Source organism: Pleurodeles waltl, chromosome 3_1 (genome assembly GCF_031143425.1).
Source record: "Pleurodeles waltl isolate 20211129_DDA chromosome 3_1, aPleWal1.hap1.20221129, whole genome shotgun sequence".
NCBI classification, from domain to species: domain Eukaryota; kingdom Metazoa; phylum Chordata; class Amphibia; order Caudata; family Salamandridae; genus Pleurodeles; species Pleurodeles waltl.
Window position 1 is genome coordinate 366,853,266 of NC_090440.1, and position 27,239 is coordinate 366,880,504.

At 46.0% G+C, this 27,239-nt stretch overlaps 1 protein-coding gene across 4 annotated transcripts in view; it reads left to right on the forward strand.

Moving 5' to 3' along the window:
* Nucleotides 1-27,239, forward strand: part of LOC138284105 (transient receptor potential cation channel subfamily M member 7-like) — a 1,183,984-nt gene that overhangs the window by 1,130,095 nt on the left and 26,650 nt on the right. For all 4 annotated transcript variants that reach the window (XM_069222537.1, XM_069222536.1, XM_069222538.1 and 1 more), the window contains one exon: nucleotides 20,942-21,147. In XM_069222537.1, coding sequence (XP_069078638.1) covers nucleotides 20,942-21,147 — 206 coding nt within the window. The remainder of the gene's footprint in view (nucleotides 1-20,941; nucleotides 21,148-27,239) is intronic.

A 27,239-nucleotide genomic window follows, 5' to 3' on the forward strand; every position in this document is an offset into this window, starting at 1 on the left:
AAATCGGGGATGGATTTAAAATGTTACATAGGAGGCCACTTGGGACTACCAGCCCCTGCTCACATATTTTGTAAAATGCAAACACCACCTACATTAAAAATATATTAAAGGAAAACACTATTTAAAACAGTCTAAGAATTAGTCAAGGTCATCAGGGCGAGACTCTCTCCAGAACAGAGCTGGCTCTATCAGAGGCCCCCCTGGAAGGCTGGATCAACGTGTCTGCCATAATGCTGTCTGCCATAATGCACAGAATGAAACATGCAGATCACAGATTTGTTTATGTAGGTAGCTCAGTTGGTTATTGTTTTTGCTGCAGAGATCCTTGTGTTACCTGTTGTTAAAATCCTTGGGATATAGCTTAATGATTCATGAACCTGCATCAAGGAAATACATGAAAACAGCAAGGCATACATTGGGAATGTTGCTGTTTTTTACTCAACACATTGTTATTCTAAGATTGCTAAAGAAGGATTACTTTGGTTAATAATCACCACTTCTTATATAAGTACTATATAAATGGCCATTAGTGTAATAACTCATGGACAGATACATCGTTCATTCTTACAGTGCACGCAGATTTCTGGCATACAAAGCTTAGAAGGTCCAAAAACCTAGCCCCACCCCTTGCCCCGCCCTTAGCACCACCCTTATGCCCACCCCAAACTCCACCCCAGTCCACCACTCTTTTTGGTGAGTGCCTGCACTTATTTTTTTCCATTTAAAGCACTGCATTGCATTGATCTTTCAAGAACAAAAGACTGAGTGAAATCTTTCAAATATTCAAACGCCTGCACTGCAGTGCTATTTGCTGTTCTCTAAGCTATTTTACCAGGATTTAAACTCGTGACCTGTCGACATCTGCAAAAAAGAGCTTTCTATCGGGAGGCGACCCTGTTCCCTGCAGATCACACATCTGCAAAGTACTGTGTTCAGCCACTTGATAGAACTTCTTTTAAGCATCTCAAGCAACGATCTGGAAAACAAAATAAAACAGCCACCCTTGCTTTAAAGTTAAAGCGCTGCCCGAGTGATTATCTCAGTGGAGATCCTCCCACATGCCTTTTATTCCTTCTAGTGGCCCAGACGGAGCGCGCACTACTTAGTGCCCCATGCATGGGCGTAGGAAGTGTGGGGGACGCGGGGGATATGTCCCCCCCAGATTTTGGAGTGGGGGGGACACGGGGGACAAGGGTGGGGGGGACGAGGGGACAGAAGAATTTTCCCTTCTCCTGTAATTCGCAGGGCCATTAGCGCATGAAAGCGCTACCTATATGGCCCTGCACTTGACCTGTGACCTGCCTCCAGGACACTTGCCCTCTGCCCTTTTGTTGTGCTGCAGCACACAAGGGATTCCTTCTCACCTTGCCCCACAGCCCCCTGCAGTCTGCACTTCTGGGAACAAAGGGAGAGGAGAGGCCCTTTGTTGATTGCTGTGTGCATCCGTCCCTCCTGAGCCCGACTCTTCCTGTCCCTTGAAGATCGAACCCTGAAGACAGCAGCAAGATGTGAGAAGGTAAGAAGGTTTGGGTAATTAAATAAACTATTGCTAAGTAACTCCCTTTCTTTTTAAATCCAGTGATGTGTTGCAGAGTATCTCCCTTTCTAAAAACAGTGTTGTTGAGTTACTGTGAGATATGAGCAGGGCAGGCTTTAGTGCGCGGGTGGCACCCTGTGCGCCAGTGTTTGTTAGGGCTCCCCTTTCTGTCGCGCCTCTCACTCTCTTCTCTCCTCTGTCTCCAGCTTGCCTGCCCCAGTGCTAATTATTGTCCCCTTGTAGGAGGCTGGACTGGCTTGTAGTGAGTACCAAGGGGTACTTGCACCTTGCACCAGGCCCAGTTATCCCTTATTAGTGTATAGGGTGTCTAGCAGCTTAGGCTGATAGATAATGGTAGCTTAGCAGAGCAGCTTAGGCTGAACTAGGAGACGTGTGAAGCTACTACAGTACCACTTAGTGTCATATGCACAATATCATAAGAAAACACAATACACAGTTATACTAAAAATAAAGGTACTTTATTTTTATGACAATATGCCAAAGTATCTTAGAGTGTACCCTCAGTAAGAGGATAGGAAATATACACAAGATATATATACACAATAGCAAAAATATGCAGTATAGTCTTAGAAAACAGTGCAAACAATGTATAATTACAATAGGATGCAATGGGGAAACATAGGGATAGGGGCAACACAAACCATATACTCCAAAAGTGGAATGTGAACCACGAATGGACCCCAAACCTATGTGACCTTGTAGAGGGTCGCTGGGACTATTAGAAAATAGTGAGAGTTAGAAAAATAACCCTCCCCAAGACCCTGAAAAGTGAGTGCAAAGTGCACCAAAGTTCCCCTAAGGACAAAATAGTCGTGTTAGAGGGAGAATGCAAGGAAAACACAAATCAGCAATGCAACAACGATGGATTCCTGTCTGAAGGTACCTGTGGAACAAGGGGACCAAGTCCAAAAGTCACAAGCAGCTCGGAGATGGGCAGATGCCCAAGAAATGCCAGCGGTTGGTGCAAAGAAGCTCTTACTAGGCTGAAGAACTGTGAATACTGCAGGAACGACAAGGGCTAGAGACTTCCCCTTTGGAGGATGGATCCCCCACGCCTTGGAGAGTCGTGCAGAAGTGTTTTCCCGCCGGATGGACGCCAACAAGCCTTGCTACACGCAAATCGTGCGTTTGGCGTTTTTGGACGCTGCTGGGGCCCAGGAGGGACCAGGAGGTCGCAAATTGGACCTGCAGAGAGAGGGGACGTCGAGCAAGACAAGGAGCCCTCACTGAAGCAGGTAGCACCCGGAGAAGTGCCAGAAACAGGCACTACGAGGATGCGTGAAACGGTGCTCGCTGAAGTTGCACAAAGGAGTCCCACGTCGCCGGAGACCAACTTAGAAAGTCGTGCAATGCAGGTTAGAGTGCCGTGGACCCAGGCTTGGCTGTGCACGAAGGATTTCCGCCGGAAGTGCACAGGGGCCGGAGAAGCTTGCAAAGTCGCGGTTCCCAGCAATGCAGCCCAGCGAGGTGAGGCAAGGACTTACCTCCACCAAACTTGGGCTGAAGAGTCACTGGACTGTGGGGGTCACTTGGACGGTGTCGCTGGATTCGAGGGACCTCGCTCGTCGTGCTGAGAGGAGACCCAAGGGACCGGAGATGCAGCTTTTTGGTGCCTGCGGTTGCAGGGGGAAGATTCCGTCGACCCACGGGAGATTTCTTCGGAGCTTCTGGTGCAGAGAGGAGGCAGACTACCCCCACAGCATGCACAAGCAGGAAAACAGTCGAGAAGGCGGCAGGATCAGCGTTACAGAGTTGCAGTAGTCGTCTTTGCTACTATGTTGCAGGTTTGCAGGCTTCCAGCGCGGTCAGCAGTCGATTCCTTATCAGAAGGTGAAGAGGGAGATGCAGAGGAACTCGGCTGAGCTCATGCATTCGTTATCTGCAGTTTCCCCAGAGACAGAGACCCTAAATAGCCAGAAAAGAGGGTTTGGCTACCTAGGAGAGAGGAAAGGCTACTAACACCTGAAGGAGCCTATCACAAGGAGTCTCTGACGTCACCTGGTGGCACTGGCCACTCAGAGCAGTCCAGTGTGCCAGCAGCACCTCTGTTTCCAAGATGGCAGAGGTCTGGAGCACACTGGAGGAGCTCTGGACACCTCCCAGGGGAGGTGCAGGTCAGGGGAGTGGTCACTCCCCTTTCCTTTGTCCAGTTTCGCGCCAGAGCAGGGGCTAAGGGGTCCCTGAACCGGTGTAGACTGGCTTATGCAGAATTGGGCACATCTGTGCCCAACAAAGCATTTCCAGAGGCTGGGGGAGGCTACTCCTCCCCTGCCTTCACACCATTTTCCAAAGGGAGAGGGTGTCACACCCTCTCTCAGAGGAATTTCTTTGTTCTGCCATCCTGGGCCAGGCCTGGCTGGACCCCAGGAGGGCAGCTGCCTGTCTGAGGGGTTGGCAGCAGCAGCAGCTGCAGAGAAACCCCAGGAAGGGCAGTCTGGCAGTACCAGGGTCTGTGCTACAGACCACTGGGATCATGGAATTGTACCAATAATGCCAGGATGGCATAGAGGGGGCAATTCCATGATCATAGACATGTTACATGGCCATATTCGGAGTTACCATGGTGAAGCTACATATAGGTAGTGACCTATATGTAGTGCACGCGTGTAATGGTGTCCCCGCACTCACAAAGTTCAGTGAATTGGCTCTGAACAATGTGGGGGCACCTTGGCTAGTGCCAGGGTGCCCTCACACTAAGTAACTTTGCACCTAACCTTTACCAGGTAAAGGTTAGACATATAGGTGACTTATAAGTTACTTAAGTGCAGTGTAAAATGGCTGTGAAATAACGTGGACGTTATTTCACTCAGGCTGCAGTGGCAGGCCTGTGTAAGAATTGTCAGAGCTCCCTATGGGTGGCAAAAGAAATGCTGCAGCCCATAGGGGTCTCCTGGAACCCCAATACCCTGGGTACCTCAGTACCATATACTAGGGAATTATAAGGGTGTTCCAGTAAGCCAATGTAAATTGGTAAAAATGGTCACTAGCCTGTTAGTGACAATTTAAAAGTAATGAGAGAGCATAACCACTGAGGTTCTGGTTAGCAGAGCCTCAGTGAGACAGTTAGGCACCACACAGGGAACATATACATGCACACCTATGAGCACTGGGGCCATGTGTGACAGGGTCCCAGTGACACATACATATAGGCCACAAACCTATGAGCACTGGGGTCCTGACCAGCAGGATCCCAGTGACACATAACAAACATACTGAAACCATAGTGTTTTCACTATGAGCACTGAGGTCTGGCTATCAGGATCCCAGTGAGACAGTGAAAACAGTGACAAACACCCTGACATACACTCACAAACAGGCCAAAAGTGGGGGTAACAAGGCTAGAAAGAGGCTACCTTCTCACACCCCTAAGTTGACATCCTGCCCCCCCCAACAGTTCGGTCCCCTGTCTCTCCCTCAGCCTTCCTGGTATTTGTGAAAGCCCGCTCTGAAGGGCAAGGGCTGTCTGTAAATCTAATTTCCTGCCAATGGCCTGTGGATGCGAAGCCAGCACTGTGGCAGCTCACAGGCTTTACAGGACTTCACAGGCTATGGTGGAACAGAGCCTGGCACTGCTGGATAGACAGCGGAGAGACCAGCACACAGCATGGGTCCCAGGAAGAACCAGATGGCCTAAGAGATGGACAGGGCAAGGTAAGGCAGCTAGGGCGATGCAACCGGTGCTGCCGCACTGGGTGCTGACTTAGGATGGGGGTGCTATGTTTGCAAGTATATTGTGACTTTAAAAGCACCTGCTGGATGTTCCTTGCCACCAACAGTTTTCAGGCAACAATAAAAATCTTAAAATAATTCCGGTGATTAATGGTCATTCTGGAGAGAGACTGAAGTTTTGTCTAGTGGAAGTTTTGACTCATCATAACGTACAGGGTTACTATGCCTGCTACAAAGGCCGTCTACATGCAGATCACAAAGTGTATATAATGTGAATAGGTCAGTGGGTTTCTGCTTTTGTCAGATGCAGAAAAGTACCCTCTTTTTGGCATGGTTACCCCACTTTTTGCCTGTTGTCAGTATGTTTTGACTGTGTTCACTGGGATCCTGCTAACCAGGACCCCAGTGCTCTCTCCCATTAAATTTGGTTGCTTGGACCACACACACCCCCCACTTGGCATACTGGTGCCCCTTATAAGTCCCTAGTATATGGTACCCAGGGCATTGGGGGATCAGGGGTTCCCATGGGCTGCAGCATTTATTATGTATTATGCCACCCATAGGAGCCAATGTAAACTGTGTCTGCAGGCCTGCCATTGCAGCCTGCGTGAAAAGGTGCATGCACCCTCTCACTTCAGGCCACTGCACCAGGTCACTGTAAGTCACCCCTATGGTAGGCCCTCCTAGCCCAGAGGGCTGGGTGCAAGTACCTGTGTGTGAGGGCACCTCTGCAGGAGCAGAGGTGCCCCCACGAACTCCAGCTCCATTTTCCTGGACCTCGTGAGTGCGGGGACGCCATTTTACGCTTGTACTGGACATAGGTCACTACCTATGTCCAGCTACATAATGGTAACTCCGAACCTGGGCATGTTTGGTAACAAACATGTCAGAATCATACCCCAATACTATTGTCAGTATTGATTGTATGATTCCATGCACTTTGGGGGCTCCTTAGAGGATCCCCGACATTGCTCCTACCAGCTTTATGGGGTCTTCCGAACAGCTCACGCTGCTGCCACCCCTCAGACAGATTTCTGCCCTCCTTCTGCTGCTTGAGCAGCTCATGCCCAGGAAGGCAGAACAAAGGATTTCCTTTGGAAGAGGGAGGCAACACCCTCTCCGTTACAAGGCTTGGGAGGGGTAGCCTCGCCAAGCTACTAATATGCTCTGAAGGGCACATTTGGTGCCCTCCTTGCATAAACCAGTCTGTACCAGTTCAGGAACCTCAGCCCCTACTCTGGCGTGAAACTGGACAATGGAAATGGCGTAACCACTCCCCTGTCCATCACCACCCCAGGGGTGGTGCCCAGAGCTCCTCCAGGTGGCCACTTGATTCTTCCATCTTGAATCTAAGGTTGGCAGAGGCCTCTGTGAGAATCTGAGTGGCCAGGTCAGGGAGGTGACATCACAGCCCCCTCCTAGGTGGTCACCCGGCTGGGTGACCAATCCCCCTTTCTGGGTTATTTTGGGTTTCCCTCTTGGGTGGGTCCTCAGATTTGACATGCAAGATTCCAGCAGGACTCCTCTGCAACGTTTACTTTGACTTCTGGCCACTGGAACCGCAACTGGACTTCACAGAAACCTACAATCTGCAGCTCCAGCGACGACTTTGCCACGCAACATTGTTTCTCCGACTCCTTCCAGCAACTGCAACATTTGCCCAGCTGTGCTTCCTCTGAGGGCAGCAAGTCTTCAGTCTGCATGAGAAGAAAGAAGGAAAATTCCTTGAAGTGAAGGAGTCACTTATCTGCATCCGCAGGCACCAACTGCAACAAAAACCGGCTGCGTGGATCTCCTCTCCTCTCCTCCTGAGCTGCGTGGATCCTGCATCAGGGGTGGTAGTCTGGAGTGGTCTCCTTGGTCCTCTCTACCAGCTGCCCAACTTTTAAGTAGGTAGGTCCTTGCCTTCCCATGCAGGACTGTACCCCCATGCACTGCATCTCTTGCAGCTACCCCCGGCACTCTTCTCTGTGAAGCACAGCCCTCAATGTGCTTCGCCTGTGAAGTGGGACCTCTCTTCAGGTGTGCTGTGGGCCTCTCTACAGCTCCTGGGCTCCTTGCCTGTAGGTCTTCTGTGGGGGCTGTCTCTCCTCCACCAGACTCTCTGCCTTGCTGATGGTCACCTGAGACTCCCCTCCATGGGTTGAGTCCCCCTGGACCTTGCTGGTCCCCGGTAGCTCCACTTTTCTCCTACTGCGACATTTGCTTTTGCCAAGGCTTGTTGGTGGGTTTTCCACACCACAGACTGACTGCAATTCTTCATCTGGCGTGGGACGTCGACTGCATCACCTAGGAACTCTTCATCTGCTCCAGTGCTGCATTGCTGACCATCTTCGTCTCCCCGTCGACCAACTCCTGCATCCACAGATGGGTGGGTAGTGGCTCCTGCCACGACCGGACCATCCTACGTAAACTGGACTTGGTGCCCTTCTTTTCCAGGTCTTACTCTTCCAGGATTCACCTCTAGTTTCTTGCAGTCTTGTCTGCGTTTTGCAATATCCTTCTCTGAATTCCTTTTGGTGGGTCAGGGAAAAAAGTGTAACTTACCTCTTTTCTCCTGGTCTCTGGGGGGCACTCTGGTACTTACCTTTGGGGTTTCCTAGTTCCTCCAGCTCCCCTCTACCAATTCCACTTCCTTGGGTGGGGACCCGGCTTTCGCATTTCACTTTCTTAGTATATGGTCTGGTCCCCTCTAGGCCTTCAGTATTGCCTATTTCTTTTCACTATTTTCTATTGCTTTTTATGCCAACTTCTGATTGTTGCTGTACATATGATAGTGTGCTACTTACATCCTATTGGAGTATTGCCTATCTAGTGTTTTAGTGTTTGTGTTACTCTAATAAGGAACCTTTATTTTAGCAACACGTGTTTCTTTCATGTGTGTAAGTGCTGTGTGACTACAGTGGTATTGCATGAGCTTTGCATGTCTCCTAGGTAAGTCTTGGCTGCTTATCCACAGCTACCTCTAGAGAGCCCTGGCTTCTAGACACTGCCTACACCTCACTAATAAGAGGATACCTGGACCTGGTATAAGGTGATAATACCATAGGTACCCACCACACACCAGGCCAGCTTTCTACACCAGAGAGCTCCTTTTTTGTCCCCTGCAATTTATAAATGAAAACTGAATATAGAACAGTGAGCAATGAACTCATCAAAGAGCTGCATGCAAACATCAAGGTATAGATTAGAGCGTCATGACTTCCCCCCACTTTTTGATTAACTTAATGTTGCAAAACAAGTTGATTTGAGTGCAGTTCTTATTATTAAAGAGAGCCCCCAACCATGGTGTTATGTTTTAAATTCTGAGTTTGCGCTACTCCAGATAAAGCACTCTGAAACTATACCTGCTACCAGTATGGATGACCTGTGACACCTACACCTTGTAGTCCTCTGTCTTATGTAACATTTCATATACACTGATTTACACATATATGATGATTGTCTCTGCGTAATGTCTGTGTGATGTAAAGTGCTTTGACACCCTAGACTGGTATGAGGGATGAATGATAGAACAACACATGGGTATATCGTGCATGCCTTAACATCGCGGTCTCAACAATGACCGTGTCTTTACTACGCATGCCTTTACAACGAATTTCATTGTAAAAGCATGTTTGGTAAAGGAACATGCGTGGTAAATTCTCCCTACCCTGCCCCCTTACACCTGATACCATACTCCACCTATCCAAGCACTTAAAACTGCCCCTGCCCTGAGCCCTAAAACCCCCTGCCCTGAGCCCTAAAAGTAACCGTGCTCTGTCCTAAAAACTACCCCGACCCCCACTCTGAACCCTAAAACCTACCCTGAACTGCTCTAAAAACTACCTTGATGCCCCTGCCCCCCCACCCTGAACCCTAAAACCTACCCCGCTCTGTACCAAATACTACATGACCCCCACCCTGTACCCTAAAACCTACCCCACACTGTCCTAAAACTACTTGAACTCCATGCACTCCTCCTGACCCCTAAAACCTACCCCACCCTGTCCTAAAAACTACCCCGACCCTACCCTGCCCTAAAAATGACGCCAACCTCCCACTCTAAACCCGGCCACAGCCCTACTTACCTCTCTCTCCTCTGCTTCTTCCTGTTCCACCCGGACAGCTAGACCGCTATCTATGCTGTAACCACGCATATGTGTGGTAAAGATATGTGTGGTAAAGGCATGTGTGCTAGACCCATATTTGTGGTAATGGCAGCATGGTCAATGCATTGCATTGCATTGATTGCGTTGTAAGGGATATTTCCCGGTATGAGTGGTGCTATAAAACTAATGAAATGCATCTGAGAGAGAGTGGTGATGGATAGTAGTGAGGGAATCCGTGGCAGAGGTGGTCACTGGGGGGCACCAACAAACAATGTCGCACAGGGCGCCACCAGCACTAAGGACGGCCCTATCAGACAGCACAGCAGTTCACAGGAAGGCGGCAGCACAGAGACTGCCACATGACAGTCAGACAAGGACCTAGCAGCAATCATAGGGCTTACTGGCCTTCACAGGCAGGCGGGGGGGGGGCAGAGACTGACACAGCCTGACTAGAAAGAAAGCTCCCAACAGGCAGCACAGTGCATGGCAGGCAGCACAGGAATCGGCAGGAAGCACTGTGCCCAGCAGGCAGTACAGGCCTCTTAGGACTTCACACAGGCGAACAGCATTACAGATCCTATCGCTGCCTAACAGGCAGCAAAGGGCCCAGCAGACAGGGAATTGCAGGCCACACAGGACTCGAGTGGAAGCGACCGTCTTCCCCATCTCCCCCCACCACGACAACCCTTCTGGGTGCAAACTTTGTGCAGGGGGCCCACCTCAAGGTTGTCCCTGTCCCCCCCAGAAATTTAGTGTCTCCTACGCCCCTGGCCCCATGGCACAAGAAGGGACCTACTTGAGTGCTTTCGTTAGCACGTGCGCTCTACTGTCCCCCGGGACACAAGTAGGCATCAACTTCAGTACTTGTTTCCTGAGCAACTCTGAATTATACAAAATTAGGGCCCAGTGAGTCTGTACCAGGGCTGAGGCCAGCCGTAATTTCTACGGATGGGACCCGTGCTGGTGAGTTTATGGGACGTGTGTACTACAATGTCCCTCGGACTCCTATGAAGTGGGGAATTTGATTGCAACTTCTTTTTCTAACAAGTGGAAAAGGTAGTGCATATTTGTTGTCTCCTACACATGTGGCACTGACAGCTTTCAAAGCTTTACTGTGTTTGTGTATCCAAATTGCTCTAAGGCAACTCAAGACATATACTGAAAAGCCAACCAAGCCGAGAATCCCTGCACACAACGTGCAGTACGTAAAATGCAACGCAGCCCGGTGGCACGTCCATGTGAGTCCAGTCCGGGTAAAAACAAATACCTTCAAACACAACGCCCCTTTTTGTAATGACTGAGAACCTATGGGAATAAAACAACATAGAGCGAAATGCACAACTAAGGCTTAGATGGAATGGCTGGGTTTATTCCTCGCTTCCAGTGAGCAGAATGATGACGGCAAAAGGTATAAATGCGTGTGTCTGCGCCTGATTCTACTTTGCGTGCCTTTTTCATTGTGTGTGTGTGTGCTTCTGTGTGCGCACGTAAAAAAGACAAAGATCGCAAGCTCTAGCCACACTGTGTATAGAATATACGCAAGTAGATAGGTTAATATTTTTCGCCAATCAGCGATGGGAAAGCTATGATGCAAGTTCATTTTTCTATGCAATAATGATCAGTGTAATACGAATTAAGTTTAAATGTGTCCTCATACTTTGAATAACAGCAATTATCAGTTTCTACAAAGGCATGTTTTGTGACCTGACTGAAGCATTAGTGCTCCTTAATAATGCCTGGCCATGTCTTTCTTTCTATGATTAATAGCTCTAAAATGTACAAATGGGCTGTTGTTCCTGGCACTGAAGGGGCCTACTTGCTAGGTTTCACCTGCACAGTGCTTCCCTTGTGCTCGTGATTAGGTTTCACCTGCACCACCCCTTATACTGCACAACTGTTCACCAACTTACAAAAAAAATATTATAATAATCACATTGGTGAAACCTAATGCATTTACCAATGCTTGTTATCTTCTACTTCATAACCATTAGTTTCCTTGTTGAATATACCTTTCTCAGAAATATATTTTTCTAAAATGCTTTCTTCATATTCGGCCTTTTATCATTTTTCCATTCACGTGTAACAATTAATTTTGTTTCTTCATCATTCAATAATGGTGTTTTTTGTCCTGTGTGCAGTGTGTGTGAGTTCACATGCTAATTGGCACCATTGACATTCTTTCAGGCCTCTCCATTCATTTTAATATCACATGAGTGAATATTTCTAGGTTTATTCCATAAGCCATTCACTCTATTATGGCAAACAAACCTAAGTATTGCAGGTTGTAAATCATGGCACCTGGAAGGAGACTAGAACACTTCTATCTTAAAGATAGATGACCATGTCAGCTGTTTGCCATAGTCGTGATACATCAAAAGCAAATTTTTATTTTGTAGTCCAGTAGCTTTGGGATGCTGGAGACCATCATGAAACACCACCTCCAAATACTGCACCACACTGTTTAACACTATATTACACTATGTCCCACCAAAAAACACCACCCTCCATCAAGATGATAGACCATACCAATAAGTGCCAATCCCAGTTTTCCACACCACACTATGCCACACCCCTCACCTCCACCAACACTGCCCACTTCCAACATCCACACATTACTCATCTGCCCGCATTACACCACTACTCACACAGTTTCACAAGATCTCACACAACCACATTGCTCGACCCTACCAAATCACTGTGTACATTGGACTGCTCCACTCTAAGACCACCACTTCTCCAAATACTGCACCACACCATCTAAAGCCACACCCTACTGCCGTGACATACAACCCAAGACCACGCTTTTCTCTTTCTATACTTATCCTCGCACCCAAACCACCTCACCACTACAATCAGATGCAAATACAACAACAAAAAACTTTTGCCCCTACACCACATCACGCTACTAGAAATCACACTATTGAACACCATGATACAGAAGTGGGTCCAAAACCCTGATGGAAATATATTATGAAGTTATGATGTAAAGAAATCTAAAGGGCTGGAGAGAAAGATGTAACTGGTTTATGGAAGCTTGCAGACCATGTATCTAGAACACCCTGGAAGTACATTAGGGTTAATTGTAGAACGTGGGTTATCATTAAGCAACTTCAAAAGCAGAAGTAGATGCACACCTGTACTGGTGCTAATTGGTGACTGTACTGGTGCTAATTGGTGACTTGTAGGAAAAGACCTTGCAATGTTTACGTTTCTCCACAAATTGCTTTTTTTATCATGTGCCAGAATTGGCTCAAGTCTTTAATATAACACAATTCTTGCTCACAGTAGAGTTGTATAAACAATTTACAGTCCTTTGGGCTTAGGTGGTAATGAGGAGGCATTCTTCGCCAAGCATATGTTGCATGTATTTCCTGTAGGTATTTGGGGGCATTCACCGTGGATGCATTTGTATTTAAGTCAGACTATCCTGAATGTAATTCTATCTTTTGCTGATAGAGTGTAGGCGTTTTCGGTTTTAGGTACTTTGTTACTGGGTGTGCCTGTTTAAATCCAAAAATCAGTCTGTGCCATATTCGTGTTTTTTCAGTCCTTCTGATCTAAAAGGCTGGTGGTCCACATGGCGATAATCTTGTCTTGAGTTGACCAGGGATGGGGTGTGTAGCATTCTATGTGTAAATTTAAGTTATTATTTATTGTACTTTTCTCTTCATATCATTTTCTGTATATTGGTTCTTGTATATAATAGTGGGTAGTTGGTATGTTCTGGCACCCCCTGCTCCAGCTCTTGCATTATCTGGAATGCTCCTGGGGTTGTATTCTGTTGGAGCTGGACGAGCTGTGTGCATGTGTGGCTGGAGTTTTCTGCTACCTCTTACTTTGGAAGAATAAGAGAAGATGTTTCTGCAATTGGATCTTCAAGTCTTTTCTTCACATCAACTTAAATACTACAGGGTGTGTAAAGAAATGGCTCCCTGTTGCAGTTACCCCCCACTTTTTGCCTGATACTGATGCTGACTTGACTGAGAAGTGTGCTGGGACCCTGCTAACCAGGCCCCAGCACCAGTGTTCTTTCACCTAAAATGTACCATTGTTTCCACAATTGGCACAACCCTGGCACCTAGGTAAGTCCCTTGTAACTGGTACCCCTGGTACCAAGGGCCCTGATGCCAGGGAAGGTCTCTAAGGGCTGCAGCATGTCTTATGCCACCCTAGGGACCCCTCATTCAGCACAGACACACTGCTTGCCAGCTTGTGTGTGCTGATGGGGAGAAAATGACTAAGTCGACATGGCACTCCCCTCAGGGTGCCATGCCAACCTCCCACTGCCTGTGGCATAGGTAAGTCACCCCTCTAGTAGGCCTTACAGCCCTAAGGCAGGGTGCACTATACCACAGGTGAGGGCATATGTGCATGAGCACTATGCCCCTACAGTGTCTAAGCAAAACCTTAGACATTGTAAGTGCAGGGTAGCCATAAGAGTATATGGGCTGGGAGTCTGTCAAAAACGAACTCCACAGCTCCATAATGGCTACACTGAATACTGGGAAGTTTAGTATCAAACTTCTCAGAATAATAAACCCACACTGATGCCAGTGTTGGATTTATTAAAAAATGCACACAGAGGGCATCTTAGAGATACCCCCTGTATTTTACCCAATTGTTCAGTGCAGGACTGACTGGTCTGTGCCAGCCTGCTGCTGAGAGACGAGTGTCTGACCTCATGCGGTGAGAGCCTTTGTGCTCTCTGAGGACAGAAACAAAGCCTGCTCTGGGTGGAGGTGCTTCACACCTCCCCCCTGCAGGAACTGTAACACCTAGCAGTGAGCTTCAAAGGCTCAAGCTTCGTGTTACAATGCCCCAGGGCACTCCAGCTAGTGGAGATGCCCGCCTCCTGGACCCAGCCCCCACTTTTGGCGGCAAGTCCAGGAGAGATAATGAGAAAAACAAGGAGGAGTCACTGGCCAGTCAGGACAGCCCCTATGGTGTCCTGAGCTGAGGTGACTCTGACTTTTAGAAATCCTCCATCTTGTAGAAGGAGGATTCCCCCAATAGGGATAGGAATGTGACCCCCTCCCCTTGGGAGGAGGCACAAAGAGGGTGTACCCACCCTCCGGGCTAGTAGCCATTGGCTACTAACCCCCCAGACCTAAACACGCCCTTAAATTTAGTATTTAAGGGCTTCCCTGAACCTAAGAATTTAGATTCCTGCAACAACAAGAAGAAGGACTGCCTAGCTGAAAACCCCTGCAGAGGAAGACCAGAAGACAATAACTGCCTTGGCTCCAGAAACTCACCGGCCTGTCTCCTGCCTTCCAAAGAACTCTGCTCCAGCGACGCCTTCCAAAGGGACCAGCGACCTCTGAATCCTCTGAGGACTGCCCTGCTTCGACGACGACAAGAAACTCCCGAGGACAGCGGACCTGCTCCAAAAAGACTGCAACTTTATCCAAAGGAGCAGCTTTAAAGAACCCTGCAATCTCCCCGCAAAAAGCGTGAGACTTGCAACACTGCACCCGGCGACCCCGACTCGGCTGGTGGAGAACCAACACCTCAGGGAGGACCCCTGGACTACTCTACGACTGTGAGTACCAAAACCTGTCCCCCCTGAGCCCCCACAGCGCCGCCTGCAGAGGGAATCCCGAGGCGTCCCCTGACCGCGACTCTCTGAAACCTAAGTCCCGACGCCTGGAAAAGACCCTGCACCCGCAGCCCCCAGGACCTGAAGGACCGGACTTTCACTGCAGAAGTGACCCCCAGGAGTCCCTCTCCCTTGCCCAAGTGAAGGTTTCCCCGAGGAAGCCCCCCCTTGCCTGCCTGCAGCGCTGACGAGATCCCTTGATCTCTCATTGACTTCCATTGCGAACCCGACGCTTGTTCTAACACTGCACCCGGCCGCCCCGTGCCGCTGAGGGTGAAATTTCTGTGTGGGCTTGTGTCCCCCCCGGTGCCCTACAAAACCCCCCTGGTCTGCCCTCCGAAGACGCGGGTACTTACCTGCTGGCAGACTGGAACCGGGGCACCCCCTTCTCTCTATTGAAGCCTATGCGTTTTGGGCACCACTTTGAACTCTGCACCTGACCGGCCCTGAGCTGCTGGTGTGGTAACTTTGGGGTTGCTCTGAACCCCCAACGGTGGGCTACCTTGGACCAAGAACTGAACCCTGTAAGTGTCGTACTTACCTGGTAAAACTAACAAAAACTTACCTCCCCCAGGAACTGTGAAAATTGCACTGTGTCCACTTTTAAAATAGCTATTTGTGAATAACTTGAAAAGTATACATGCAATTGAAATAATTCAAAGTTCCTAATGTACTTACCTGCAATACCTTTCACACAAGATATTACATGTTAAATTTGAACCTGTGGTTCTTAAAATAAACTAAGAAAAGATATTTTTCTATACAAAACCTATTGGCTGGATTTGTCTCGGAGTGTGTGTACCTCATTTATTGTCTATGTGTATGTACAACAAATGCTTAACACTACTCCTTGGATAAGCCTACTGCTCGACCACACTACCACAAAATAGAGCATTAGTATTATCTATTTTTACCACTATTTTACCTCTAAGGGGAACCCTTGGACTCTGTGCATGCTATCCCTTACTTTGAAATAGCACATACAGAGCCAACTTCCTACAGGGTGGTATTTGGTTTGGGATGAAGAGAAGATTCTTTGTTAGGCTTTTGATGTAGTGGAACGAAGCTTTGAGAACAACTCCCGATTGCAAGGTCATGCTGAGGTCCCACCACACTCTCAGGTTTCATAGTTTGGTTTTGATGGGTGGACATCTCCAAATAAGGGCAAGGCATGGTGATATTTTTGAGGAACTTTAGTGCCAGGATTTGCATTTTAAGCCTTTCAAGTTGAGGCTAATTTCTGGCGTCCTTGCTTTGATGGTTTCAAATTGATTTGACTGGTCTGTCACTTTGATGGAAATCTGTGTGTGCTCTGCATAAGATTTGAAATAGAGGTGGTGACGACAGAGTATGTCCATTAAATGATTTATGTGTACCTTAAAGGACGGGGAACCATATCTGTGTAGATCTCTACACACGGTTGCACAATGAAACAGACTGTTGTATATGTAGTCCATTATCTCACTGCATTTTATAATACACTTGGCCAAACTTCATCTGTTTTGTGCCCAAGAATGAGGGTAGAAACAATATGTTAAAATGCCCAGGGCTTTCTTCTCAAGACATTATTAGAAGGCCACCCTGCAATTTTGTTACTTGTTGACCTTTGATGGGCCTTTAATACCATTAACCCCCAAATATTACTGGAGAACTTGAAAGACTTTCCCGGTTAATTCCGAAGAGCTCAAATGGTTTTCTTTGTTCCTTACCAATCAGTCACAGCAATTACATATTTAAGGATTATGTTCTATGGCTGAGGATATGCTTTGCAGCATCCACCAAGTTCAAATCTTTCTCACATTTTTTATGTGATCATACTAGCAGAAATTGATTATCCAGGATGTTCCTCTCAACTTTCAGATATTTGCAGATGATATTTATTGATGGTAAAGCTTGAGATAGACTCAGACCTCCAAACTCATGGCTGCTTCCAGGCCATGTAGTCTTGGATGAGATAACGTTGACTAGCCTTAAATAGGTACACATTAGAGATTATTGTTGAGTATGCTTTTGCATGTTGCCGAACACAATTTTCTTGGATGGTGACTCTGTCAAACAGTCATAAACCTTGAGGTCATTGTCAACGAGACACTAGTCATCAACTCAATCCCCACCTTTGGCAGGTCATGAAAATCACACCTTTTTTAATCAAAGCTATATAAGGAAACACTCATAAAGCCTATCCTTCTACCGCACTTGTAGTGCAACCACTTCTGCCATTGAATCCCCATGGGGGGGGGGTAAAAGATCAGATTATATAGAATTGAGCTCCTAGAATATACATATACCTAAAGTTTTTGGCTCAAATATAGTGAGCCCTTAGATAACCTTTCTGGTTGGAGTGGGTGGCCAAGACGCTTGAGGCCATCCTAGACTCCTGCCAGTCGTCGTCATTCACATCCATTAAATCTGCAGACCAGTAAACTTTAAAGGTGGTGACGACAGAGTATGTCCATTAAATGATTTATGTGCACGTTAAAGGATGGGGAGTTTTAATCTAGGTGTCTGTGGATTGAGTAGGAGAGATTTGTACAGTCAGGAGATCCCTTGGAGTCCAAATGGACCGATTTGTTAGTTGTATTTCCAAGGTGTTAAATTTGGCGACCTCCATGAGTATTTCTTGATACATTTCTAGGGTATGTCAGACTTGTAGGTATTTAAAGGACCGTGAGTTGTGCAAGTCATATTAAGCTTGCTTCAAGGTGGTGCTAACGCGTCCCTCTATGATCATTTATTACACATTAGGACTCGTTTTAGGCCAATGAATCTTTTGACCCAGTTGAGAGACACCTTAGGACGAGATAGCTAATCAATATGTCAATCAATACGTCAATAATATCATCAATATTTATCACAACAATGCATTTCACTTTAGTCAAAGACATTAATCAACTCAAGACACTACCATGACCTTTCAGTCATGAATGACCAAACCTGTTTAGTAGAATTTTATGAAGTTTATTCCCTATTTCTTTACAATTCTAAAACAGATGTGTTAATCTCAAAACCAAAGCACTCAATATCATTGTCATAATTTGGCAACTCGAATAAGACTTCATCAAAGCAAGGAACGCAATTATTAGAACATAACATAGGTCGATTTCAGCAGAGTGTCATCAACGCGTCAATTCAACAAAGCCTAGATTTAGTCATTTGTCTATTTGCGAATGTATAGTGATCCCTGTCCTAACCACTGATTAGCATTAGCATGTTGGGCTTCATGCAAAACAATTTAGAACACCAATTTGGAAAACATCTAACTATGGTCTCTGTCAAAGGTAAGCAGTTGGTACCTAGAAAGGAAAAGCAAACAGACAAATCACAATTTCATTGTCATAGTTACCCTCCAAGGTTTGGGTCAGCACTCCGGTTCAGTCTTCGTCTTCAGGACATCAGTTGATTCGCCATCAGTCAAAACTCAGCTCCCAGGGAAAAGGGGCACTTCCCTCATAAGGAGGTAAAGTGTAACATGGGCAATCTAAGGAAAAGGATGGTTTAAGTAAAACCAATAAGTCATCAAACAGAGTGACAACGTTTCTGGATCAAATCGACAGCATTTCCCTAACCAATCTCTAATGGTTCCCTGTGTCATGGGTTTTTATCCCTTTTTCGTTGTACATTCCCCTAAAACTTAATTGGATGGATGTTGCACCCCACTATCTTTAGCCAATAAGAAACGGATTATGTCATAAATCTTTCAACCCACATTAGTTCACAAACATTTTATTGGTCCATATGATTGACGTCTTCAGAGGTAGCACGCCCAGTATGATTTCATCCTTCTGTAATTCTTTGCACATCTTTTGGTCAGTAGCTCCATTGTCTGTACCGGTTTGAGCGACCTTGTACATTACATCTACACTGTTGCATTTTAGCTAACACTTTTCTACAAGCAATATGAATTTCATGAGAACGGATCTACTATGGTTACATTTAGCTTCTAGTTTGAAGAAAACAAGAGGTAATGTCCTTTTGCGAGTCAGCACACTGCACGTTATGAGAAATACATTTAATATGAGAGCCAGGCAGCTAAGCTTCAGCTCATGCTAACTTAAGGCCTACGAGGTTTATTAGCAAAACCACAATAACATAATCATTAATAATTAGAATAAAACTATTCAACTACAATAATTCATAAACATTAGTCATTTTCATTAGGCAAGGTATACATTGGCGGCCACTTCCCGTGGTCACATTTCAGATACACGTTTAAGCAAAACCTACTGATACAGTTTCTATGCAGCATTATTGCACACTATTTCATAAACATCTCATGTTAATATAGATTATATAAGCTACGCTCTCTCAGTGGTCAATGGAAATTGTGGTCTGTGTTCCATAGGTCTCCCAGTGTCAAAATCCCTATCCAGTCCCAGCCTCTGAGGCATTCCAGCGAAGCTACCTTTCTCAGCCACATCCCCTCCCATGGGCGGGGGGTGGGGAGGTCTGACCTGTTGGTTTTTCCAGACATTTAATATGTAAGTGCCACGGCCCAGCATAGGAAGGGTATCCTGGAGATCTGGGGAGTGTGGCAAGTGGCCATTGTTGCTAAAGAAAGTTGTGTATGCCCGACTATTCTGGTATTTAGAGTTCCATGCCCCAGGAGTCCCTGAATAGGCAGTTGTTGATAGAAATTAGGTGTGCTGCCCAGTAATAGAGATGGAGGCCCGGTGCCCCTAGGCCCCCTCTAACATTTTTCTTAACCTGAAGTTCACAAAAAGTAATTTTAGCCTTCACTCACCTATATATGCTACTGTAACTCATATATGTAAGGCAGGTTTTGATTGATGCTATGCATCAACCCTGTGTTTCATTTAAAATATGATTTTTTTCACCCGATTTGTGTAAAGGTATTAGGTGAAAATATTATCATAGTTTATAATCTACATATGCAAACATACGCAAAATTCCTTTGTATCACGTCTAATCAGCAAATAAATTTAAAAAAAACAATGCCGTTATTACAAGTAACCATTCCGAAAAATATTTCTATACCTACTCAAGTAGTCAAAGTTGTAATCTGCTAGCTAACTGTCCCCTCCTAGGTAATTCCTTCTGTGCCTGTAAACCAGTCATTAGATGAAGTTAACAAAGACCCAAATTATGGGATATGTTGACTATTGTAATATAGACTATACTGAGCTTGCAAAGAAGCACATTGACGGATTACAGTAGATGCAATAGAAGGCAGCCAAACTATACCTAAACCTTTAGAAACATGACCTTGTGAAACAATCTTAAAACTATTCTATGACTTCTCAGGAGAATTAAGGCTCTATGCACAATCATCGCTACTAACAAAATGTGTTTCCTCATTACAGTCCAGCCATGACTGAAGGTTGCTTAACCAAGGAACCTACAGGTGTCAGAAGTTTGAAGGTAGATCTTCAGATGTTCAAAGCTGTTGAATGCTTTGATCACTTCCTTAAGAGCAGAAACAACCATGTCTACAATAGCAAACTCATGAAATAATACTCTTTAGGCAGTCATTCTGCTGACGTAACTCAAGACAAAGGATAGCAAACATTATGCAGGCGTATATATCATTCATTAGATTGGACGTTAAATAATCTGATCACTACTGGTAGCTTACACTCTTAACTGGCTTTCCTAGCTCCCTAAAGTGAATCTACTAACAACAGCTACCCCTAGCGTGTGCTTTAATTCCACTGATGCGGTCTGTGCTCCCTCAGACTTGGGGTTTATGAAAGCAGTCACAGGAACAAAGTAAACCGTGCTTTGAGAGCCCATTTTAACATAATTTAGCCTGCACGTGTCTGTTCCCTTTTCCTGCAGTGGCTAATAAAAGGTTGTTGAGTCTCTAAACCTAATACAAGGGGTCTACTCTTTGACACCATCGATGGCCACAGAGCGCATGGTGTCACTCTTTTTGCCATGTAATTTCTATAAATTGACATCCACTTACCAAAGTGTTTAAAAACTGACACAGTTTCACGTGTGCTTGTATTTAAATTGTGTGAGCACTGTATTCACCAATTGTGCATTCCTATAATTGTGTCTTAGATTCCTGGAGGTGTTCCTCTTGTATTGCCACTCATCTGGTCAATGGTTCACTGTGGAAGAGTACATTGCTGGAAGATTCCGCAAGTACAACAACAACAATGGTGATGAGAATGTACCGGAGAGCATGCTGGAGCAGACTATGCTGGCCTTCAGTCACTGGACATACGAGTACACAAGAGGAGAGCTGCTGGTTCTTGACCTCCAAGGTAAGGGACCATCTTTGGGTCTGGTTTCTGTAAGTGCTTACTGACCACTTTTGTATAACGCTTTAAAAACAGCAAGAATTATACCTCTTCTGTGTTGAGCTTCATATGTGATCCACCATAGGTATGCATTTGCCAATTATTCCATAGAGTTGTTACTAGACACTACATTTAGTCTTTTACTCAAGGAGCCGCAAAACAATGTAATAAAGTAGTACTTTTCTAGTAATATACATATAAACACGCACTAAATAGATAAATCTAGGTCTGCTTGCAGCTTTTTTAAGGCCTGGGTCCAAGTCTACATACAAGGCCCCTTTCATACTTCTCTACTGCCCTCGTCTCAGAAACCTGCTTTCTGCCAACCACATCCCTATTTCAGTTATTCAGGTTGATAAGACAATCAAGGTAGGACTTTGAATTAAAAAATATATATATAACAACCGTGCCCCTTCTATAGGTTCTCATACGGGAGAACAACTCATCCTACTGTGGAGGCAATGGCCCTGCCTAGAATGATCCTGAAGTCCCAATTTCTATAAGCAGGACCTGGAGGGTGTTTATAAAAATATATGGGATGGCTTCACACACCCCCGGGTGTCATGCTTCATCATTGGCCATCCCGCTCTCGCCTGAGAACTCTGTAGTGGCAGGCAGGCCCTCGCACTGCACTTAGGGAATGTGACATGTTTCAGCCCTGATAAGGCCCCACCTGTGGCCTGGGACTTTCTCAGGACCAGAATCCTATTTTCCCCTATACTATGTTCCTGTCTGTCATCACACACATACAGTGCACATACAGATATACAATGCCAGTTCCTAAGTCCTGGTAGTAGCAAACGTTTTGCTCTTATTTAATGAAATGGTCTGTAGTGGAGGGTGGCCCTGTAGTCACACATTCAGCAAAGGTCTCACCCTTCTCCAGTACCTACTTCTACATTTGCCATCTCCTCCCATGTCTGTGTTCTGTACAAGAGAAACATATGTGATGGTAAGGGAGAGCGCAAACGTACCCCCTATAGTTACTCTCTCCTTCTCCCTGCCCTTCATCGCATAGGGCATTGTGTGTTGCTTTCATCGATTTCACCACTACCAATTTAGTGATGTAAAACACTTGGGGGCATATTTATACTCCATTTGCGGCGAATTTGCGTAATTTCTTTAATGCAAATTCGGCACAAAACTAACTCCATATTTATATTTTGACGTTAGACATGTCTAACGTCTAAATATTGAAGTTTGCACCATTTTGTAGATGCGTGAACCTACCTTGGGTCAGACCAGGCGTTAGGGGACCTGAGGACCCATTTCCATGGTTGAACACCATGGAATGGGTCCACAGGTGCCCTCCCCAAGCACCAGAAACACCCCCACCAGAGAGACATCAGAGGATGGGGGACTCCATCCCAGGTAAGTATAGGTAAGTTTTTTTCATTATTAAAGTGCCATCGGGGGCCCTAGTTGGGGCCCCCTGCATAGCACAGGGTGCAATGGTCCCCTGTGCTGGCCACTGGGGTGGTGGACATGACTTCGGTCTTTTCTAAGACAGGAGCCATGTGGTATGGATGGTTTTGCGTTAGAAAATTATGTTAGGCTGGTTAGAGGCATTGTTTTTTGCCTCTAACCAGCCTAACGTCATTTTTTTGTGCAAAACCCCTTTTCTTATACCGCCACCCCTACCCGGCTAACGTCATTTTTTAATTTTTTTTTTACACTTGCTCACCATTTGCACCGGTGTGCACTATTCCATAAATATGGCGCCCAGCTGGTGCTCAGGAATGGTGCAAGCCGGTGCTTAAGTTTTTGATGCAAAACTGCATTAGTGCAGTTTTGCATCTAAAAGTATAAATATGCCCCTTGCTGTTTTTGATTTGAGATGGACATTGTTTTCCTTCTTTTATTGCATAGCTCATTGCTTAGGCCAAAGCCATGCCTAGGAGTTGTAATATGAAACTTGCTATCCTTCGTAAAATTCTGCAGATCTTGAACATTAACCACAGGATCGAGCTGCCAGAGTCTTCATCCTAGAATGCCTCGATTACTGTAACCCCATCCACTCTGGCTTCCCAAAAGAACTGCTACACTCCGAAGGCTTTGTAACACGGCTTCCAGACTGATGAACCAAAGAAAGGTCACATAATCTGCCTTTAAAGTACCCCATTGGCTCCACAGTAACACCAGAATGAGATTCGAGGTGCTGTGCACTGCAACTGTAGCTCAACGTCTGACGATCAGCTAAAAACAATGGAAGAGGATGTAAAATGGAGGAAGGGCTCTGGGCGTTCACAGATTTAAACTGCAAAAAGCCCTTAGTGATTGTCTGAGATTCGAAGCTAACCACATGCAGTCAGTGCCGATGCAACAGGTATCAACCTTTCTCACTTAGACAACATTAGAGCCAGCACTCAGCCGATAGTAAAGCAGCTGTGAGCATTGTAACAATAGCAGCCCTAATATTTTCTTCATCCTCAGTCCCCAAATACACCAATATAAGCATTAGGAACTGAGTCAGCAACCATACTAGTATCCAGCGTGTAAGCATAGGTAGCTCAGTCGCTATCAATGCCAGTACCACTAGTGCATGTTATACTAATGCACCCAGTGCAAATACTACTTCAAAAGCCCTATTGTCATATCTGCGTACCACCGGTTCAAGACTGAGCAATTCAGTCACCATCAGCGGCAGTACCATCGGTGAATGCCTTGTAATCAAGTTACTGTCAGTGCCAACATCACCAGTGTAAGTCTTGTAACACAGTTGCAATAGGTGTTCAGTAATAGTACCAGCCCAAGCCTTAGTAAATCAATTACACTCATTGACAATATCACTTTGCAAATTTTAAGTGACTCAATCACCATCAGTGCTAAAGGTCACAAGTACAAGTATTAATAACTTAACTCAGCATCCATGTCAGTTGTACTAATGCAACCTTTAGTGACATTGTTAGTATTAATTCTAGTAATCAGTAATAGTGTTTATAACCAAGGCACCATAAATTCAGTGTTAGTACCAACATTGCATGACTTAATAGCCCTATCAAAATGTTGCCACTACCTACCATTGCCCCAGGAATCTATGTTAAAATTCAAAATAAAATCTAAAAATGAAACAATGAATTTCTATAATTTTGGTTGTAAATTTGTTTTTGGGTGGTTTAATATGTACACATTTCATATACTGTTAGCCTCACAATTTTGGAGAGTTACCTAAAAAGAATGACCTGTAAGGTTGCATATTTACCACTTGGTTTTGATCCTCCTTTAGGGGACTTTTTCAAGTAATTGCCAATGGCCATTAGGTCTCATCCGAATAAGTGACTCCAGAAAGTCCTGGCTTAGCTCCCTCCTTTTAAACCTGAGTTTGGGTCAGCACGAGAGCACATTGCAGGAAAGAGGGCCTGCTGCAGCTCCAGTGTGCATGCTACCTGATATTTTCATGTGACCCTTTAAACCACCAGTACATCTGGAAACGGATCCTCTCCAGGTATTCACTTTCCTGAGCTTAGGTAAGGAAGGGGGTATTTTGCGTTCATTTCTGACTGCATTTCAGAGTCTGCAGTCAGTAACAGACTTGCAGTGTCCATCAGTGGCACTAGACCTGGGAATACTTCCTCTGTGCCCCTTGCCACACCTGACAGGCCTGGATTTATCACACACACTTGTGAACCTATGCACAGAAAAATATAAGATTCGTCCAATTTAAATATTAATACAGGGCATAGTTCAAACCCAATATTCATAACATCTGATAGGGACTTCTAGTTGCAGATTCCTTACCTAACCTGGATCTGGAGATTTTTCTTGTGTGGTACCCCTGCGAGCCGTCAGGTGGCATTGGTCGGCTCCACGTCTGTCGTCGGCGTTGTGCTTGTTGGATATGACGTCTCAGGACCTTTGTAGGCATCCCCCCCCAGGGCTCTGACATCAGTTCTTTTCTTTCTCTGCCAGCTGGCATAGATCTGAAGAAGAGCAATAGTGGTGAGAAGAGCTGCAGAGGTCCTGGACCTCAAGCTGCCTTCAGTGGCAGTCAGGACTAACCTCCTGACAGAGGTGCCTCAGCCTGGGGCTTCCACTTCCCCCAGCCTGGCATTGCAGTCTGTGAACACTGCATGCCTTTTGGGCTGTTACACCCACACTTTACGGGATACGGTTGTGCAGGTGCTGCCACGGGTCCTAGAGGAGGCCTCGGCCATTCTCTCCCAACCAAGCTGCTGCTGATGGGAGAGATGCAGCAAAGTTCACAATATGGTGTGAGCTGCATATGACCGACTCACTAGGCAGATTGGTTGTATCAATGGTGGCCTTGAGGTGCCACGCCTGGTTGAGGACATCTGGCTTTCCAGGGGATGTCCAATCCACCCTTATGGAAATGCCTTTTGATGGCACCTGTCTCTTCAAAGACCAAGCAGACTAGGCGTATGAGCGCTTTAAGCAGTCCCAGGCTACGACCAGGTCCTTGGGCCTCACAGCTGCCCCTCGCCCCTCCCCAGTCTGCTTATCGCCCCTTTTGTGGCTACGGAAGTGGCATCCAACCACGTCTGTTCCCCTCCAATCAATCAATATTTGTAAAGCACGGCTACTCACCCATGAGGGTCTCAAGGCACTGGTGTTAGGGGTGGCCTCATCCAAAGAGCCACGTCTTGAAGTTCTTCCTGAAGATGGTGAGTGCCTGGCTTTGTCTAAGATGCAGGGGGAGGTTGTTCCAGCTCTTTGCTGTGGTGTAGGTGAAGGATTGTCCTCCGGTGGTGGTTTTGCGGGTGCGAGGAATGGTGGCCAGGGCCATCTGGGTGGAGCCGAGGGATCTGGCGGGGGTGTGTTCAGTGGTTCAGGTAGGCTGGTCCTGCATTGTGTATGGCCTTGTATGTGTGGGTGAGAAGCTTCAAGGTTGTATGTGTGTTATTTGGAGGGACTTCAGTAGTTTTTCATCAGGGTTTTATTTTTCTTCCATTTGCTTTTGTGACTTCAATGTAGCATTTGTAGGTGGCGTGGACATTTGAGTACCAGGGTACTGAAGGTTTCTACTTGCACTTGCATGTTTTAGATGGAGTGTAGGTGTTCACGTAGTTTTCGAGAAGCGTTAATGTTTTTTAAAAGGGGTTTGAGGTGAAACATAGAGTTTGAACAGAGAGAAAGGATGGAGTTGTATTTGAACGATCTTATGGTTTGTTTTTTTATTGACCTCCATGTTTTGGTTGGATGCTCAGCGGGGAGATGCTGATGTCAAGGTGGATAGTCCAGGGAAATGGGTGGTTTCATTGGTTGGTTACATTGAGATTGTAGCCTGTGGAGTGTTTTCTTTTGCTAACATGCTGTATTACTTTGTTTGTGTCGAGGTTGAGGAGGGTTTCTCATTTTTTACACGTTTGCATTTTCTGGGAGGGTACAGTCAGCTAGGAGGGTTTTCTGGGCATATAGGATGCATGATGTTATGAGGAGTTAAGAAAAGTTGTCATTGAAGTCCTTGTTCTGTCTGTGGGCCTCTAGATAAAGCAGACAATGGCAGACTGAGATGCAAAAGGTGTAAGTGGCATGTGAGGAGGTCCTGGAAGTTAACTGTTGCTTGCTTGTCTAGGATGCTGGATAAGGAGGATTACTGGATGATGGCAAGGTCTGCGTCCTCCTTATATGTGTAGTCCCAATGCTGAATACTATACCCTAAGGAAAGGAGGAAATATAGGATGAGAGTGTCATGTTTCTGTGATGAACAGTGTTTCAGGCATGTGATGATCAATAAGGTCCATGGTGTTTTGAGTATGAGTGCAGAGAGTGCATTGATGAGCATCAGTATGGATTTGTGTTAGCTAGTCTGAGGATGTATGGTGGTTTACAAGATGTGTGTGAGATTGGGTCTTTATTGTGTGAGGTTGCTGTGTGTGTATCAGGATGTGATAGTGGGGATGAATGGTTTAAAGTTCTGGGCTATTTATATGATATGTAATGTTGTAGGAGCTCAGTTTCCTGGCAGTGCAACAATGTTTCTGCCCCATGGATCTTTTCCATTTTATGCTGTAAAGCCCGGGCAGTTGATCACCCTGAGGAGTTAAATGAAGTAAGATAACTGCTACAAAATGTAGTGATGTCAATTCCTGTACAGA